Source organism: Podarcis bocagei, assembly GCF_964188305.1.
Source record: "Podarcis bocagei genome assembly, chromosome: 2".
Lineage (NCBI taxonomy): Eukaryota > Metazoa > Chordata > Lepidosauria > Squamata > Lacertidae > Podarcis > Podarcis bocagei.
Genome location: NC_138126.1, coordinates 7,646,501 through 7,664,398, shown reverse-complemented (window position 1 = coordinate 7,664,398; position 17,898 = coordinate 7,646,501). Strand labels below are relative to the sequence as shown.

Sequence of the window (17,898 nt, the reverse complement as noted above, 5' to 3'; positions counted from 1 at the left end):
AGGAATCAGGTGCCATATTAAGCCTTTGTAGTCAGGTGCTCCTTTGTATTCAGACTAGGCCTGAGTACAATAATGTAGCACTTGGGAAGGAAGATGCAGCCCAGAAGCCCAGTACTGGAGGCCAAAATAGAGAAGATCTGCACGGCTACCATGTACTTCCCCTTGGTGCTCAGGTAGGTGGGCACAAAGGAGACCCAAACACTGCAGAAGACCAGCATGCTGAAGGTGATCAGCTTGGCCTCATTGAAGGCCCCAGGCAATTTCCTGGCTAGGAAAGCCACCGTGAAGCAGATGGCAGCCAGGAAGCCCATGTAGCCAAGGACAGTGTAAAACATGGCAACAGATCCTTCATTGCATTGCAGGACGATCTCTTTAGGCTGGGAGTGCATGTCAGAGTCTGAGAATGGAGGAGAGGTACCCAGCCAGATGACACAGATAAGAATTTGGATACTGGAACAGGAAATGACAATGGAATTAGCCAGACTCTTACCCAGCCATCTCCTCACCCTGTTTCCTGGCTTAGTGGCCAGGAAGGCCAGCACAACAGTAATAGTTTTTGCCAACAAAGAAGAGACAGCAACTGAGAAGATGATGCCAAAGGCTGTCTGCCTTAGAAGGCAGGTCACTTTCCTTGGCTGGCCTATAAACAGAAAGGAGGACAAAAAGGAAAGGAGGAGGGAGACAAGGAGGATGTAGGAAAGGTCCCTGTTGTTGGCTTTGACTATGGGAGTGTCAAGATATTTAATGAATATTCCTAAAACAAGGCCTGTGATTAAGGCCAAAAACAGGGCAGTAGAAGCCAACAGGGTCCCCAGATATTCATCATAGGACAGGAAGATGATAATCTTGGGGATGCATTGATCTCTGTCCTTGTTAGGGTGTTGATCTTCTGGACACTTGGTGCAGTGGTCTGCATCTGGAAAAAGAAGAGCATCTGCATGAACATTTTCCTGCAGACTAGCAAAAAAAAGCTGGTCAATTTTGAATCCAGCCACCCCATGCAAATGGAAACAGTGATGGGACTTGCTATTTTGCTAATGAACACAAAGTTGGTCCTTTCCGTGCAGTTCCCTATTGCACATACCCCCTTATTCACCCCCCAAGGAAGAACTTGGAGTGATCTTAAAGCTCCAAGTTGTTGATTGCAGCTACATCTGATCTCACCTCAACACCAGGTGTTGTCAGATGGGTGTAATTTACAGAAAAAAATCCTCGGAGGAGCATGGACAGGAATTCTGGTCTTCCCAGTACAAACCAAACACCCCAGCTACTTTGCCACACTGACTGGTTCAAGGGAGCCTACCAGATGCAGCAACACTGCCTAATTCTTACATACTCAAGGCTGTCTCAGTGGTACCTGGAAAGCTTTATTAAGACTATGTAAATCACTGTTGAAACTTTATTAAGTTCAGCCATAAGATTATACTTGAATATTCCACAACCAAGGACATATATTATTGTTCTTTTTGCTACACATTCCTCTGAAGTCTCCTACCTTCCTGAGTGGAGATCATCCCTTCTGCGCATGGAGCACAAGCATGGCAGCAAATGGGTTCCCCTTCCTGAACCTTTTTGGCATATCCAGGGCGACAGCTTTTGGTACACCTGGACTGAGGAAGGGTCTGACCAAAAAGAGAAAAAAGCATCAATGAAAGACTGTTAGCAAGTAACTTCTGGGCCAGTGTACAGTCTCGGTCTATGTGGAATAGACACGGCTATGGTGTTTGATGCTTTTTTTGATCCATGGGACAAAACAGACAGCCAAATTCCTTGGGACATAGTTGGGGCAGAAAGAGATAATCAAGAAGAGAGAATTACATGGAGACCCTTACATGGAGACAATTACATGAAATTGTTTAAAAATATCAAAATCCAGAGAAACCAACAAACAGAAAGGTATTTGGAGCAGCTGTGTTGTGCTCAATTCTGAAGTCTGGCATGCTTTCTGACTACTGCAAAAGCCATGCCCCAGTCATATTCTAACCTGCTTTTCCATTTTCATGTTTCTTATTTTGACTTTCCTCCATTTATCTCCTCCCCTGTTTTGTGTTAGCCCATTAATTGGATAGGCATAAGTTATACTGTTGTTTCTCCCAACAGAGTATCAGAGCTCAACATATCTCTAAAAGTGAATACAAGGCAACCAAACCTGGTTGAACAGTCTGGACCACACAAGAGCCTCTTGGTCAATGGTGAATTTTGGGCCTGAGGATCCCTGACTGCTCATGCTCCCAAATTTCACGGCACCAAAGGACTTGTTGGGAAATGGCACCCAGTTCACAACGTCAGATTCGACTGTCAAATGCCCATTCTCATTCAAATAAACTCCTTCCATGGAAGTATTGTAAAACTGGGAGCTTCCCAGGAAAGGGTGAAGCTAGAACAGGAAAGAAAGCATGCACATTTAGAAAAGAAGAAAATTATCTAGATAACATAGCCTAATTGCCGAAGATCTTTCTACAGACTGACAATGGGATCTTTAGCCCATTGTTTCTGCTTCAGCCTTTTGGGACAGACTAAAGCCGTGAGATACATAAGCTTTATTCTGCACCCCTGGAAGAATTCTGCAAGGATTAGTTTCCTTGGCTAGTAATAGCATGAAGCCTTGCTAAGGAATCAGGTGGTAAAGTGGAGGCAGATTGTTTTCTCATCTCAGCAGCAAAATTAAGATGTGGGTAACAGTACAGTAAATGGAGGCAACGTAAAGTCGAGCCTGAATGGAATTCACAGCACTGATGCCTGTTCAGCCTGTGAGGAAAACAGCAATACCTGCCAAGACTGTATCCTTTGATATTTCAGCCTCTTTTTACCCTTCGCCACCATCTGATTGGATTTGGAGGAAAGCGCAGCCCTTAAGGCGCCTGCCAGAGCAAGGACAAGATTGTAAATACTGTAGCTATCCAGAGAGAGGGTTTTCTCAATCACTTCATCACGCAGGGACTCCAGAGTGTCAACTTCCCTGCACCTTCTCCTTCCTTTTACAGACAACATGTGCTCTGAATATGAACACTTAAATGAACCCAATCCAAATTTAAACATAGGAGTGTGAAATGTTTCATAATTATTATAGTATGGCCTTCTTTTAATACGAGTTAAGAAAGAGAAAAACCCATGGATGTGCAGGGGAGAAAGCAGGTCATAAGACAAATTCAAGGTGAGATCCCACAAAGCTGTTGTGATCCAGACTTTTCCCACAATGGGACTTAAAAATATTTCAACCATATTTTGCAAAAAACGTATTATACTAAAGAAGTAACGATTCTCCCCATAGTAGACTAATACATTGACTTCGTTCCACCTGAAAAATGTTTCGAGAAGCACTGTTACTCTCTTCTGTACTGAGGTGCTAAGTGAGAAGGCAGCACAGATTGTGTTCCTGGTTAGCAGGGGCCTCAAGGTCCTCATGAACCTCTCTCCATTGTTGGTGTCTGGAGCGACGAGGCCAATCCAAGTCCAGTTGAAGTGCAGGAGCAGTTGAACTATCCCCAGATACTGATGTTCTTCTTTGGGGACCATTCGGTAAACAAAAGGGAACTGAGTTTTGTCATTAAGAGCATCAGAAACAAAACCATAACTGACCTAGTAAAGAACAGAAGAGATTAGTGTTGTCACCCACAACAAAATCCCAAATCTAGTACTTTGTACTTGCCTGAATTATAACTTTTCTCTGACATGGAAAACAGAGAAAAGACAAAATATTTTGACTATGGCAGACCAACACGGCTACCTATCTGTAAGAGAAAAGACACAGTTTCATGGGAGCTAAGAAGGTTTACTCCAGGGAGCTTAGCAACACCCCATAGAGTGGTGCCTCGCAATACGAAATTAATTCGTTCCGCGAATTTTTTCGTCTAGCGAATTTTTTTGTCTTGCGAAGCACGGAATCCCATAGGAATGCATTGAAAATCAATTAATGCGTTCCTATGGTCAAAAAAAGTCCAAACAAAGCCAAATTTGGTACAACAAGAGTTTATTAACTGCTCTTTAAAGTCACACATACTGTAAAGAGCATTTCAAAAATTGAAGGAACAATAAATTATGTTTCTAAACATGACAGAAAAACATTTAAAAATCAACAAAGTGTACAGTACATTTTCTAAGACTCTGGGGGACAACTCGAAGAGGGTTCCTCTTCCACTCTTTGCTTCTTGCTGAAGAACCTGTCCATGGTCTGCTGCTTCATCCGCCTTTTCAGCACCTCCCTGAAAGACGACATGACCCTCGTATCAAAAGTGTTCGCAAGGTCACGTGTCAGGTCCTTGTCAGGGTGGTGCCGCTGTGCAAAAGCCTGCACATCTTTCCACTTCTGGCAAATGTCCCTCAGTTCTTTGGAGGACACAACCTCCAGGAACGCCGCTGCAAAGTCTTCAGCCGCGGGAACATCAGAACTGGCAGCCTCTCCATGCCTGACCACGCTGTGGATTCCAGATCTCGTCTTGAACCGGTCAAACCAGCCTCTGCTTGCCTTGAAGACTTCTGGCTTGCCTGAGGTTCCTGGCTGTTCCCGGATGAGGTCTGCGTGCAAGGCCTTGGCCTTCTCACAAATGACGGCCTCAGTCACTGTGTCCCCTGCACGCTGCTTCTCTTCTAACCAGATGAGCAGCAACTTCTCCACCTCCTCCAGAACAGCTGGGCAGTTCTTCACGATCCTGGTGACTCCCTTGGCTGCATCAGTCGCAAGGATCTTCTCCCTCATCTTCAGGATGGTCCCGATGGTCGATGGATTCCTCCCGTACTCCCTGGTGAGGTCTGTCACACGCATTCCACCGTCGTGCTTCCGGATGATCTCCTTCTTCATTTCCAGCGTCACCTTCTCCTTCTTCCTCTCGCCGGCCTCTGCAGCAGCAGTCTTCTTGGGTCCCAGCTCCTACCTTCACAAACTCAAAAAAAGAAAAGAAAAGAAAAGAAAAGAAAAGAAAAGAAAAGAAAAGAAAAGAAAAGAAAAAAGGATCAGTGCTTCACATCCAGAAAATTCAAAAGCACCCAGCCACCCACCACACAGAAATTCAAACCCAGAACCAAGTCCTTGAATTCCAAACACCCAACCCAAAATCCAAAAACCCCCCAAAAAGTTTTAAAAGTTTAACTTACCAAATGGCTGCAAAAGAAGTTTTGGAAAAGCTTCAAAAATCACCAAAGTCTTCTAAAACCTCAAATGGCTGCAAAAGAAGTTTCGGAAAAGCTTCAAAAATTACCAAAGTCTTCAAAAACCTCAGCTGTTTTCCCAGCACCCACCCACCACACAGAAATTGCAAACCCCTCCCCAACTGTTGCAAACCCCTCCCCAACTGTTCCAACCCCCCCCAACTGTCCCCCCAGCCAGCCACCACACAGAAATTCAAACCCAGATTTTTTTAAAAAACAACAACAACATGGCCCAATGGTCACAGAAAATCATAAAAATGCAGAAAAAAACCACACAAGCTTCCAGATTCTTGCAAACCCCTCCTCAACTGTTCCCCCACCCACCCACCACACAGAAATTCAAACCCAGATTTTTTTAAAAAACAACAACAGCAGAGTGGCCCAACAGTCACAAAAAAATCATAAAAATGCAGAAAAAACACACACAAGCTTCCAGATTCTTGCAAACCCCTCCTCTACTGTTCCCCCAGCCACCCACCACACAGAAATTGAAACCCAGATTTTTTTTTTAAAAAAGCAGAGTGGCCCAATGCTCACAAAAAATCATAAAAATGCAGGAAAAAACAAGCCTCCAGATTCTTGCAAACTCCTCCTCAACACCAAGTCCTTGAATTCCAAACACCCCAACCCAAAATCCAACCCCCCCCCAAAAAAGTTTTAAAAGTTTAACTTACCAAATGGCTGTAAAAGAAGTTTTGGAAAAGCTTCAAAATCAGCAAAGTCTTCAAAAACCTCAAAAAAGGCTAGCATACTGCGTGCTATGAGTTGCTCCTCGAAGTCAAGTCGCAACTGCACCTCTTCAAGCAATGCACCCTGGATATTAACGGTTTTAAGAAAAAGGAAACAAACTTGCAAGATGTTTTCGTCTTGCGAAGCAAGCTCATAGGGAAATTCGTCTTGCAAAGCAGCTCAAAAACCGCAAAACCCTTTCGTTTAGCAGGTTTTTCGTCTTGCGAGGCATTTGTCTTGCGGGGCACCACTGTATTTAGCTGTTTGCTTTCAGAAAACGGTGACAGAGTCTTTGGAATGGATTGTGTTTGCTTTATGTTATGCCCTGATTGCATATTTTTTTTACTGCTTTTAGAACATGTATCTTGTAGCAGTTTTATTTAATTGTATATGATCTCATCCTTATTTCTTTATTAAAGTGTCACATTTAAGAAGAAAGAACAGATTTTGTTAAAAAGAAAAGAGCTCACACAAAATTACAATGAACATTTTTAGCTCACATTAGACCTATAATAGCCATCAGTTCTTCTATATAAAATTAAGCTCTAAAATTAGTTGCTATAAACCCTACAGATGTCTAAATAGATTGCCGAGGTATTTGTAGTAGAAGAAACCTGCCTTGTGGCATACACTGTAATCCTCCTCCTAATATCATCAGCTCAATTTCTTTAGTGAGAAATGTGTGCAGATTTATCCCAAATAAATGTACAATCTTTGGAGAATAAATATAGCTTGACAACAACAACACATTTCATTTTGTGTTTATGATGGCACAATGCGAAATAATAACTATTTACTGACTTATTTCTATGTTCCATTTTTAAACATTAGAATTATTATTATAATATTAAAATTCATTTGGGTTCTCCTCCCAGTTTTTTCTCCTCTAGTTGGTTCTGCATTTTTATACTGCATTCCCTGTATTTCATCGTGGTCTAAACCACTAACCCTCTTGGGATTTCTGTTCTGAAGGTCAACGGTTTGAATCCCCATGATGGAGCGAGCTCCCATTGCTCTGTCCCAGCTTTTGCCAACCTAACAGTTCAAAAGCATACCAGTGCAAGTAGAAAAATAGGTACTGCTGCAGTGGGAAGGTGCATGGAAATGGTGTTCCGTTGTGCCAGAAGTGGTTTAGTCCTGCTGGACACATGACCCAGAAAGCTGTCTGTGGACAAATGCTGGCTCCCTCAGCCTGAATGTGAGATGAGTGCTGCACCCCATAGTCACCTTTGACTGGACTTAACAATCCAGGGGTCCTTTACCTTTACCTTTACCTTTACCATCCTAGATACAATACTAGTGAATCACAGAATCGTCAAATTGGAAGGGACCACAAGGGCCATCTAGTCCAACCCCCTGAAATGCAGGAATCTTATGTGCCTAGATTAAGACTGAAAGCATGTAACAAGAATATATCATTTCAGGGTGTGTGTGGCCAGACAGAAAAACTTAGAACAAAGCTCACATTCCTGGATGCCAAAATGTGTGAAGACATTTAAGAATTGTTCTCTGCCCTGTACTCTTCAAAACCTCGCCTTCAGAAATGATTTTTTTAAAATAAAACAATCCAATCACAACACAAATACCAATTGTGAAGGAAGCAGAGGGAAAACATAAGAAAGGGGAAATTATAGAAGGGTCACTTCATAGAGAGTGGCTGCCTTTTTAAAAGATTTTTTTCTTACTTTTTAAATTTTATTTCTTATTGAAAATATTTCAGGTAAACAAAGTAAAAAGAAAAAAGGGGTTCATAAAAAACAAGGGGAAAACTATAATTCTATACATGCATATATAATACAGTGGTATATAAATGATGATTCTAATATAAACAAAATTATTTATAATATACTATCTTTTTAAAAAATCCTTTGTAAACATCATCATATATGTCCATAAACAGTCGAAGTCTATAAGCTATCTGTTCATATGTTGCATAGTGTCCAGATCAAGGGAAATAATAGCACCACTCTATTCTGCCTTGGTCAGACCACACCAGGAATACTGTGTCCAGTTCTGGGCACCACAGTTTAAGAAGCATGTTGAGAAGCTGGAAGATGAGCAGAAGAGGTTCAACTAGGATGATCAAGGGTCTAGGAGCCAAGCTTTATGAAGAATGGCTGAAGGAGCTGGGTGTGTCTAGCCCAGAAAAGAGGAGACTGAGAGGAGATATGATAGCTGTATTCAAATATCTTAAGGGCTGTCACATAGAAGAGGCAACATGTTTGTTTTCTCCTGCTCTGGAGGACAGGACTCAAACCAATGGCTTCAAGTTGAAGGAAAGGAGATTCCAATAGGACATAACGGAAAAACTTTTTGACTGTAAGCACTGTTTGACAGTGGAACGGTCTCCATTGGGACGTTGTGGACTCTCCTTCCTCAGAGGTTTTTAGGCAGGGGTTGAATGGCCATCTGTCATGGATGCTTTAGCTGAGATTCCTGCATTGCAGGGGATTGGACTTGATGACCCTTGAGTTACTTCCAACTCTAATATTCTATCATTCTGTGATTCTAAGAGTTGCCATGTCTTCTATGTTTGATTAAAGAAGACCGTAGAGGGGAAGCATAGAGAAGCCATTAAAGCTGAGTGATCCAGTTATTTTCCATGAAACTAATTATCTTTCATGAGTCAAGGTAGCATATGAATATGTAAATAAATAATAAGCAGGACCACATTAGGAATGTAAGTCTCAAGCTTTTCCTTTACTGTAAATTGCTCTTACTTTTACAGGTTTGTCTAAGGTTTGCTTAGCCTGAGCTCACAGAGTTTGTTTCAAAGAATGACATTCCATTGCCTTGTCCTGCACTTTTTTTTGTATTTTGCCTCTTGTTTCTTTAATGTTTCCTTTTGCATATTTGTTCATTTGTATCTCACATGGCACTAGCTTTCATTACCTATTCCAGTCTTCTGCCTTACTTTTGACAATTTCCTCAAATATCCTTCTCCATAAAACACAGCATTTGCACCTGTGGGATCTTGTAGATTTAGCTAAGGGCTTATTGACACATCCCTTATCCCATTGCTTTTCCAATTTAGAGTGGGTATTCTGTGCGAAAGGATTAGGGTGAGGGAGAAATGGCTTGGACCCATGCCTACAAAGCACATGGGAAATGGAAAGCCGCTCAGACCCCTGCTTTCTAGCCATGGGATGGGAGGAAGTGTGGATTGTAAAGATGGGGTTGAGGGCAAATGCTCCTTCTGCCTTAGAATCATAAGCAACATTTTCACATCTATCCAAAGAAATCGCAATAACATTCTGGGATTTTTCCTTCCCTCCTGACATTCATACCTGTGGGGTTTTGTAGATGCTTGACATGGTGGAAATATCTTTGGATGTGTCAGAGTCAGCCCCCTCAATAACGGCCAATGCTTTATTCCATGGTCCACAATAATAGTTTGGGATGTTTGGCTGCCCAGGGCAGAGCAGGTCCACCATGGCACCACAAGTCATTCTGGCATCATAATAGTTGTCATAGACGTCATAGCCCAGGGTGAGGTTGGGGAAAAGCCTGTGGTTCTGATTGACCTCCCGAACGGCAAACAAGAAGGACAGGATCTGCCAGTAGGCCCAGACTCCTCTCCTGGAAAAAAGTGTGTGTCATCTTGACATTCTTTCCACACAAAGACCAGATTGTGTCATCCTTACCTGTGACGGGGGGCAAAAAATCATGAGATGCTTCTGCAGCATCTGTACACCTGAGATCCATCAACCCCTTCCTGTCCAAATCTTAGAAGAACGGGCTATTCTAAAGCAAAGGTCTCACTAGCGTGGGTGAAAGCACCCAGTTTGCAGTAGATCACTTTCTGACATTCAAAACGAATCCTACCATTTCCCTCCAAAGGGACGCAAATAGAAGACATGATTGACCAAGCAAAAGTACCAGAAATGAGGAGACGTGCCCAGGAGACAACAACATTTGGTCTCCATGAGGTCACATTCAGTTTGCATAAAGCTTTTACAACAGTAGGCAAATAAGGACTTACTCATAAGTTCTGGTAAAGGGAGGCTCATTGAAGACGCTTGGATTGAACTCAACAGGTGTAGCGGATATGACCCCACTAATATGGTAGTCTCCTCGCCTGTACCAATTCAAGGGTGCATTGAGATCCCTTATCAAAGTCAATGGGCATTTTGAGTTCAGCATCTCTGGTGTTGCTTCAGGTTGTAGCAATAGCAACAGCAGAAGGTGAGTTATGATGCACCTGCCTTTTACTCCAATCTCCTTCTTGAGTGCTATCAGCAAGAGAGCTAGCAAATTACCAGCAGTCAAAATCTGCTTGGAAGACCCAGGCTGCAGTGACTTAATCACAGAGAACATGCCTGGCGTACATGGCTTGAGAGCCAAAGAGGATTCAATTCAGCCCCATGTGGGCAGCATAACCCCACCCCACCCTCAGTGGCACAATACAGAAGTATTTATGTACCAGTCTCTTCTGGCTGAGTTTGATGAAGTTGCATCATGTTGTTGTTCAATGTTGGACGCAATTATGATTTTATTCCTCTTGAGCTTTGGCAAGATGATGACAAACAAATCACCATTATTTTTAATAATTACATTTGCCCTCGCACCATGTTGAACTCCCTTTATGGCGTCAGGTGTAGGCCTGAAGGAATACATGTTCCATCGAATCATAGAGCTATAGAATTGCAGAATGAGAAGGGACCCTGAAGGAGATTTACATTGTTGAGCAGCTGTCAGAAAGTTCTTCCTAAAGTTTAGTCTGAATCTCTTTTCTTGTCACTGTTTCAGGTCCAACCCTCCAGAGCAGAAGAAAACAACCTTGCTTCATCTTCCATGTGACGACCCTTTAGATATCTGAAGAACTTCCCACTGCATTGTGGTTCTACTTGTGACATGGGTCAGAGAGGGGCACGGGAGGTTGGCATGACCTTTCCTAGCACTTCTGAAAGACTGGCCCATGGTCCAGCAGTAGGCCTCAGTGCCACAGCCCACCCAGTGCCTCCTAATTCACCCGTCCTGCCCCTGGGTCACACATAGCTCTTTGGTTGGACCAAGGGCACCACTGGCAGTTTAAAGGGGCATAAAGGTGTCCAGGAGACAGAGAGGCTGAAAGAGGGCAAGGGTTTAAAGAAGGAAGGGAAATCTCTCTGCTCTGAGGGAAAAGGCAAGAGGGAAAATAGAGTAAAGGAATAAGAGAGGGGGGAAGGAAGAAAAAGTGAATATAAAATGAGTAGGGAAGAAAGATAACAGTTTTTGGAGGAATATGATACAAACTGTGAGAAGAAATGGGAAGACGAAACAAGAGTAGACAAGTAACATGTGAGGCATGCCGGGTGATATGAAATAAAGAGCCTTTTCCACTTCGTGCTTTTGAATGCAGAGAGTCTGCATTGGGGAGTCTGAGTCACAATACTAGTTCCCTGAGTCATTAATTGCTGCTTGATTATGCCAAACTCTGCCTCCATCTGCCACAGTTTTCTCCCTGGCTCCTCCTGTGGACAGGCCATTTTGTGACTAGTGGACCTTATTAAGTTTCAGCCCTGTGATTTGGCCCCTACATGAAAGTCAGGAAGGATGACTGTTTCTGGAGCTAAACTGTGGAATACTCCCCACCCCCAAATGTGCTTGGTGTCATCATTCTCCATTCTAGGTGGCCGGCTAAGACACCTCCATCTATACATGCCTTTGGTAGTTAAGCTGGCCTTGACTATGGTGCTGAACTTTTACAGTGGTGCCCCGCAAGACGAATGCCTCGCAAGACGGAAAACTCGCTAGACGAAAGAGTTTTCCGTTTTGGAGGTGCTTCACAAAACGAATTTCCTATGGGCTTGTCGTCTTGCGAGTTCCTGCTGGTTTATTTTCCTTCCCCCCCTTTTTCTAAGCCGCTAAGCCGCTTATCAGCTGATCCGATCAGCAGATAAGCCGCTAAAAGCCGCTAAAAGCCGCTAATAGCGCTAATAGCGCTAATCCGCTAATCCCACTACAGTGGTGCCTCGCAAGACGAAAAAACCGCTAGACGAAGAGAATCACAGAACGGATTCTTTTCGTCTTGCGAGGCACCACTGTAGTGGGATGGAGTAGGATTTCTTATTATTATTACTGTACTATTGGTTGGCATTTTAGGAATTCTTCTTTGTCACTGGCTTCACCCCTGCAGTGCCATTTTGTGACTGGTGAGCCTCAGTAATTCCCCGCCCTTTCTAGAGTTCTCTACCTTAGCTCTGCTATACCTTCATGTGAGTCAAAATCAAGATTTATCTAGCTAGCCTTGAACATCTTTTGAACAGTTTTCCATTGAGAGAGAAGTGGGATGTGAATGTTTCATAGTGAAGTGAAGAGAAAACAAATAGTCTTTCCTGGCGTTTGGGGTCCACCAACATTTTTGGGCTTGGTTGTGTGCACATTTGGAAAAGTAAGACACTGTTGTGGGCACCACAAAATAGCAATTTCATGGAGGAAAAACGGGCAATGTTCGCCCACAAAGGCAAAATAAGTACAGTAAAATAAAAAACCAGACAAAAAGGGAGACACAACCTCCCCACCACCTCGTGCAAGAACAGATAACTCCTCCAACCAAACGGTGCAGAACCTTGCAGGACTCCAAAGCACAACTGCAATAGCCCAACTTCTGTTCTTGGTTGGACTACTGCAATGAGTTATATGTTGGGCGCCTTTGAGGATGGTTCGGAAACTGCAGGTCAAGGTAAAGGTAAAGGACTCCTGGATAGTTAAGTCCAGTCAAATTTGACCTGGGGTGCTGTGCTCATCTCAGCTTTCAGACTGAGGGAGCCGGTGTTTATTCACAGACAGTTTTCTGGGTTATGTGGCCAGCATGACTAAACCGCTTCTGATGCAACAGGACACCATGACAAGTGCCAGAGTGCATGGAAATGCTGGGCCACATTGGCCTTTGGCCTTGAAGCAGAGCACATCTGATGAGTTCTTGAGAAGTTACATTTTTTTTGTTTCGGCCTTTGTTCTGACTTTACGTTATCAGTTGCAAAGGCAATCTTTAAGGAGAAATCCCTGAAGATTTTGCAAGGCTATAATTACATAAACATCTCCTCCTGCAACCTCCTGGGTTGATGAAGGAACAGGTGCAGAACTTGAGGAAAAACATGTTTGTGAGAAATTGCCACTGTGTCCCACAGCCTAACACTTGACAAAACTTGCTAAAGAAACCCCTTTTTAGAGAATCAGTGGTAGAGCATTTTTTTTTTTCATGGATAAGGTCCCAGGTTCAATCATACATGGTTCTTCTCCTCCCCAGTGTATTTTCAAGGCAACCCTGTTACACTGAGAGGCAGTGAGCGCTCAAGGTTACCCAGTGGGCTTCATCTGAGGAATGTTGGAGGCTATGTAACTGGCCGCTGTGAACAGGATGCTGGACTAGATGGGACACTGGACTGATCCAACAGTCTTCTCTTGTGATGGAAGGCTCAGCAGCACAGCCTGTCTCATTCTGGGCAACCAGCAGCTGGCTCCCTTTCTGCCTTACCTGGACTTCTCTCCTTCCCCTCTGGGCAGTTCCTGCTTTCCTTCACTTCCTCTCCCTCTTTATCACTGATGTTGTGGTTCGAGGACCCGACCCCCGTGATGCGAAATGAATACACAAGGACACATGAGATAAGGTTAATGGGCATGGAAAGGCCACAACTTTATTGGTTACAGCAGTGAAAAGGTATTGGCTTAGGCATTGGATCTCTAAAACAAGTGGGTTTATTCACCAGTAGGTGGAGCCTGTTGATGCTAATCCAACTATAGACTCCCCCCTGATGTCACCGAGGGTCGTGCCATGGCCTCCCGCCAAGCAGGCATCGGACGGAATACACGACCGCCAGATTCCTTTAACGGAATACCCAAAAATTGAAGGCATAGGCGACGAGACGACGGTGAAGAATGAGGCCGGGGAGAGGCTGGCGCCGCAGCAAAAGGCTGCTGAACACGCCCCCTCTGAGGCATCTGGTTGGAAGACTCCAGAGGGGCGTGGGTGCCAGCCAGGTGAGCTATGCCCCCTGCTAGGGGCGGTGCTCGGGCTCCCGCCCACAACCACTCCCCTCTCTTCCAGGGAGGAGAGTCTATATAAGAATTAGAGATCCTATTAAAAACTTATTTTAATCATGTTTCACTTTGAATGTATTTAACCTTTCAGAATGTATTGCGTGGCGATTCCCGCCCCCCATCAGTTGGAATAAATAAAGACACAGGACACCAGAATTTAGGTTAATGGGCAAAAAATGGCCACAACTTTATTGGTTACAGGTAAGAGCGATATTGGCTTTAGGCATTGGTCCTACCAGACTCTCCGGAATGAGAACCGGAAAGGGTTCACACCAGCAGGGGGAGCCCCTGAGATGCAAATCCCTAGGCACTCCCTGAGGGGTCACCGCTCGGGGGCGTGCTTTAGGCCCTAGCCTCCATAGGGTTCGGACAAGGCAACGCCCCCCGGAATCCTTTATCGGACTACCCTTAAATATTTGGGGGAGGTGATGGAGCTCCCCCCCGACTCATCTGCATAATAATACCCCTACCAATGCCTAACCGCCCCAACCAAAGGCGTTGTGGCATTTTGCTATGAGGTAGGCGAAAAAACCAAATGGCTTTAAATCAATGGCAATTAGCCAAGTGGAAAAATTCCTACCAGGCCCCTTGCGGCAACCAACCGAGATCCATAGCAAAGTCTGAGGAAAACCTAGAGGGTGGGTGGGAAACCGCTGCTGGAGCGACGAAGGAAAGGGACGGTCTCGGGCCACGCCGACCTTAAGTGACCCAAGCCCCGCCCTTGTGGTCACCCGATTGGCTGGCCCTGGGGCTGACGTGGCCCGAGGATTCCCCAGGTCGCGCGGGGCTGCAGCCAGCCCCGTGCGGATGTTGGTGGGCGTGAGTTTTGTTTTTTATTTCAAATATTGTACAGTGGACGCTTGGGTTGCGTACGTGATCCATGTGGGGTGCACGTTTGCAATCTGCAGCGGCGTGTCTGCACATGTGCGGATTGTGATTCAGCACTTATGCGCCTGCGCAAGGCACGATCACGTTCGCAACCCGAGCGTCCACTGTACTGGTCACAGGTATGAATCCAGTATAGAGCAAGCATGTAACTATGTATTTGGCTTCCAGCACAACTCTGTCTATTGTTCTCCTTCTTAGCAACTACCTATTTTTTTCTATGGCAGAGCAGCTTCGTTCACAATGCTTCTGGTGCTTCGCTTCAGGTCTGGGAGGGGAACCCAGTAAGGTATCTGGGAGAGCCATTGCCTGTCAGTGAGAAGCTGGTTACAGATAGGTAGCCGTGTTGGTCTGCCATAGTCAAAATAAAAAAATTCCTTCCTGTAGCACCTTAAAGACCAACTAACTTGCTACAGGAAGGAATTTTTTTATTTTAGTGAGAAGCTGGATGAACTAGGTGAACCACGAATCTGGCTCAGCGTAAGGCGGCTTCCGACCTTCCGACCACCATCGTGCAGCCTGCTTCCCCATTTACCTGCATCCCATCATGCCAACATTTCCTTTTGCTCACCTGAGAGCCCATGAACCAGTTGGTTGGGAATCAAGTTTGTTCTTGTTGCAGTTGCATCATGTTGCAACCAAATCAAAGTTTGTTTGTTTTTTAAATCAAGCAGTGTACAAATAAATACATAAATTTTAAAAAGGTTGGCCGCCGCAACTTGTTTGTCGTCGGTTGTTGTTTTTTTGTGTGCTATTTATTGATGGCAATTTCATTTTTTTTCTTTTATACTGTATTCATTGTGATAGTGGTACTACTAGATACATTCATTATATTATTATTATTGACCCTCCCCTCATGGAATATTTTATTTATTTATTTATATATTGTTTTTATTAAAGATTTTCTTGGGTTACAAAAGACCATACATTGTCTCTATTTTCATACCATAAAGTCCTTTCTATAGATCAGTTATATTTGATGTATGGTTTTAATGTTGTATATAGTATAAGGTTGGGGGAGAAAAGAGGTAGGGAGAGAGACAAAGAAGGAAGGAAGGAGAGAAGGGGATAGTAAACTTTCATTTTTCTACAGACTTCTGCTTCTAGGTCTGCATGGATTATTCCATATTTTCCTAAGATGCTGAGCCTGTGCTGGGCAGGACAAGACATTGTATGGATATTTTGGTAGTATCTTTGATTATTGTGCTCTGTTTTTGAAGAGTTCTGCCACTAAAACTTTGAATAATATTTTTATGGGCCTGCACAATGATTTCTTCCAGAAGGAGTCAGTTCTTGTGCTCCCAGTCACTTCAGACTGTGCAATATTAATATTTGCAACACTCCTGAGCTGCCACGTCCCCTGCAGCTCCCATTGCATCCCTCCCTTCATGACCTGCTCATTTCCAGTCTTCTTTTTTCTCGCTTGCCACCTTCAGCACACCAGGACTTCTGGATACCAAGAGATACCAATGGAATATGTTTCTTTTCATTTTGAAAAACAATGCATAAGCAATTTATTTGTAATGCTATCTTTAAAAAAGATTCCCTTAATGAACAGCATTCATTATTATTGAATTGTGATAAGGATTTCTTATTAGGCAAAATATATAAACAGTATTCAGAAAAGAATTCCTAAATCAGGTAAGAAATGAACAGTACTAAGGATGGAATGTGATTTAAATGATTATTTTGCGTTCTGATTTCCAAAACAATAGCTTTTAAGGAGCTACATTCCCAACTCATATGTCCTGGTTTTATTGCTACCATGCTGGCTGTCAATTGCAAAAACCAAAAACATATTTTAGGAATCAGGTGCCATATTAAGCCTTTGTAGTCAGGTGCTCCTTTGTATTCAGACTAGGCCTTAGTACAATAATGTAGCACTTGGGAAGGAAGATGCAGCCCAGAAGCCCAGCACTGGAGGCCAACATAGAGAAGACCTGCACGGCTACCATGTACTTCCCCTTGGTGCTCTGGTAGGTGGGCACAAAGGACACCCAAACACTGCAGAAGACCAGCATGCTGAAGGTGATCAGCTTGGCTTCATTGAAGGCCCCAGGCAGCTTCCTGGCCAGGAAAGCCACCGTGAAGCAGATGGCCGCCAGGAATCCCATGTAGCCAAGGACAGTGTAAAACATGGCAGCAGATCCTTCATTGCATTGCAGGATGATCTCTCCAGCCTGGGAGTGCATGTCAGAGTCTGAGAATGGAGGAAAGGTACCCAGCCAGATGACACAGATGAGAATTTGGATACCGGAACAGGAAATGACAATGGAGTTGGCCAGACTCTTACCCAGCCATCTCCTCACCCTGTTTCCTGGCTTAGTGGCCAGAAAGGCCAGCACAACGGTTATAGTTTTTGCCAACAAAGAAGAGACAGCAAGTGAGAAGATGATGCCAAAGGCTGTCTGCCTGAGAAGGCAGGTCACTTTCCTTGGCCGGCCTATAAACAGAAAGGAGGACAAAAAGGAAAGGAGGAGGGAGACAAGGAGGATGTAGGAAAGGTCCCTGTTGTTGGCTTTGACTATGGGAGTGTCAAGATATTTAATGAATATTCCTAAAACAAGGCCTGTGATTAAGGACAAAAACAGGGCAGTAGAAGCCAAGAGGGTCCCCAGATATTCATCATAGGACAGGAAGGTGATAATCTTGGGGATGCATTGATCTCTGTCTTTGTTTGGATGTTGATCTTCTGGACATTTGGTGCAGTGGTCTGCATCTGGAAAAAGAAGAGTGTCTGCATGAACATTTTTCTGTAGACTAGCAAAAAAAAAGCAGGTCAATTTTCAATGCAGCCACCCCATGCAAATGGAAACTGTGATGGGACTTGCTATTTCTGCTAATCAACACAGAGAGTTGGTCCTTGCAATGTAGGTCCCTTGTGCTGATAACTTCTTATTCACCTCCCAAGGATGAGCTTGGAGTGATCTTGAAACTCCAAGTTCTTACTTGCAGCTACATCTGATCTCACCCCTAGCACCAGGTGTTGTCAGATGGGTGTAATTTACAGAAAAAAATCCTCGGAGGAGCATGGACTGGAATTCTTGTCTTCCCAGTACAAACCAAACACCCCAGCTACTTTGCCACACTGACTGGTCAAGGGAGTCTACCAGATGC

At 44.0% G+C, this 17,898-nt stretch overlaps 1 protein-coding gene across 1 annotated transcript; it reads right to left on the bottom strand.

Annotated features, from left to right (window-relative positions):
* Positions 1–17: 17 nt before the first annotated feature.
* On the bottom strand, positions 18–9,280 carry LOC308579745 (vomeronasal type-2 receptor 26-like; the record flags this gene model as incomplete). The annotated part of the gene is made up of 5 exons (XM_081180678.1): positions 9,162–9,280; positions 2,770–2,861; positions 2,150–2,377; positions 1,496–1,622; positions 18–916 (listed from the first exon to the last, which is right to left on the bottom strand). The coding sequence occupies exons 2-5, from the start codon at positions 2,821–2,823 to the stop codon at positions 18–20; spliced, it is 1,308 nt and encodes a 435-aa protein (XP_081036804.1). The 5' UTR covers positions 2,824–2,861; positions 9,162–9,280.
* Positions 9,281–17,898: the final 8,618 nt, after the last annotated feature.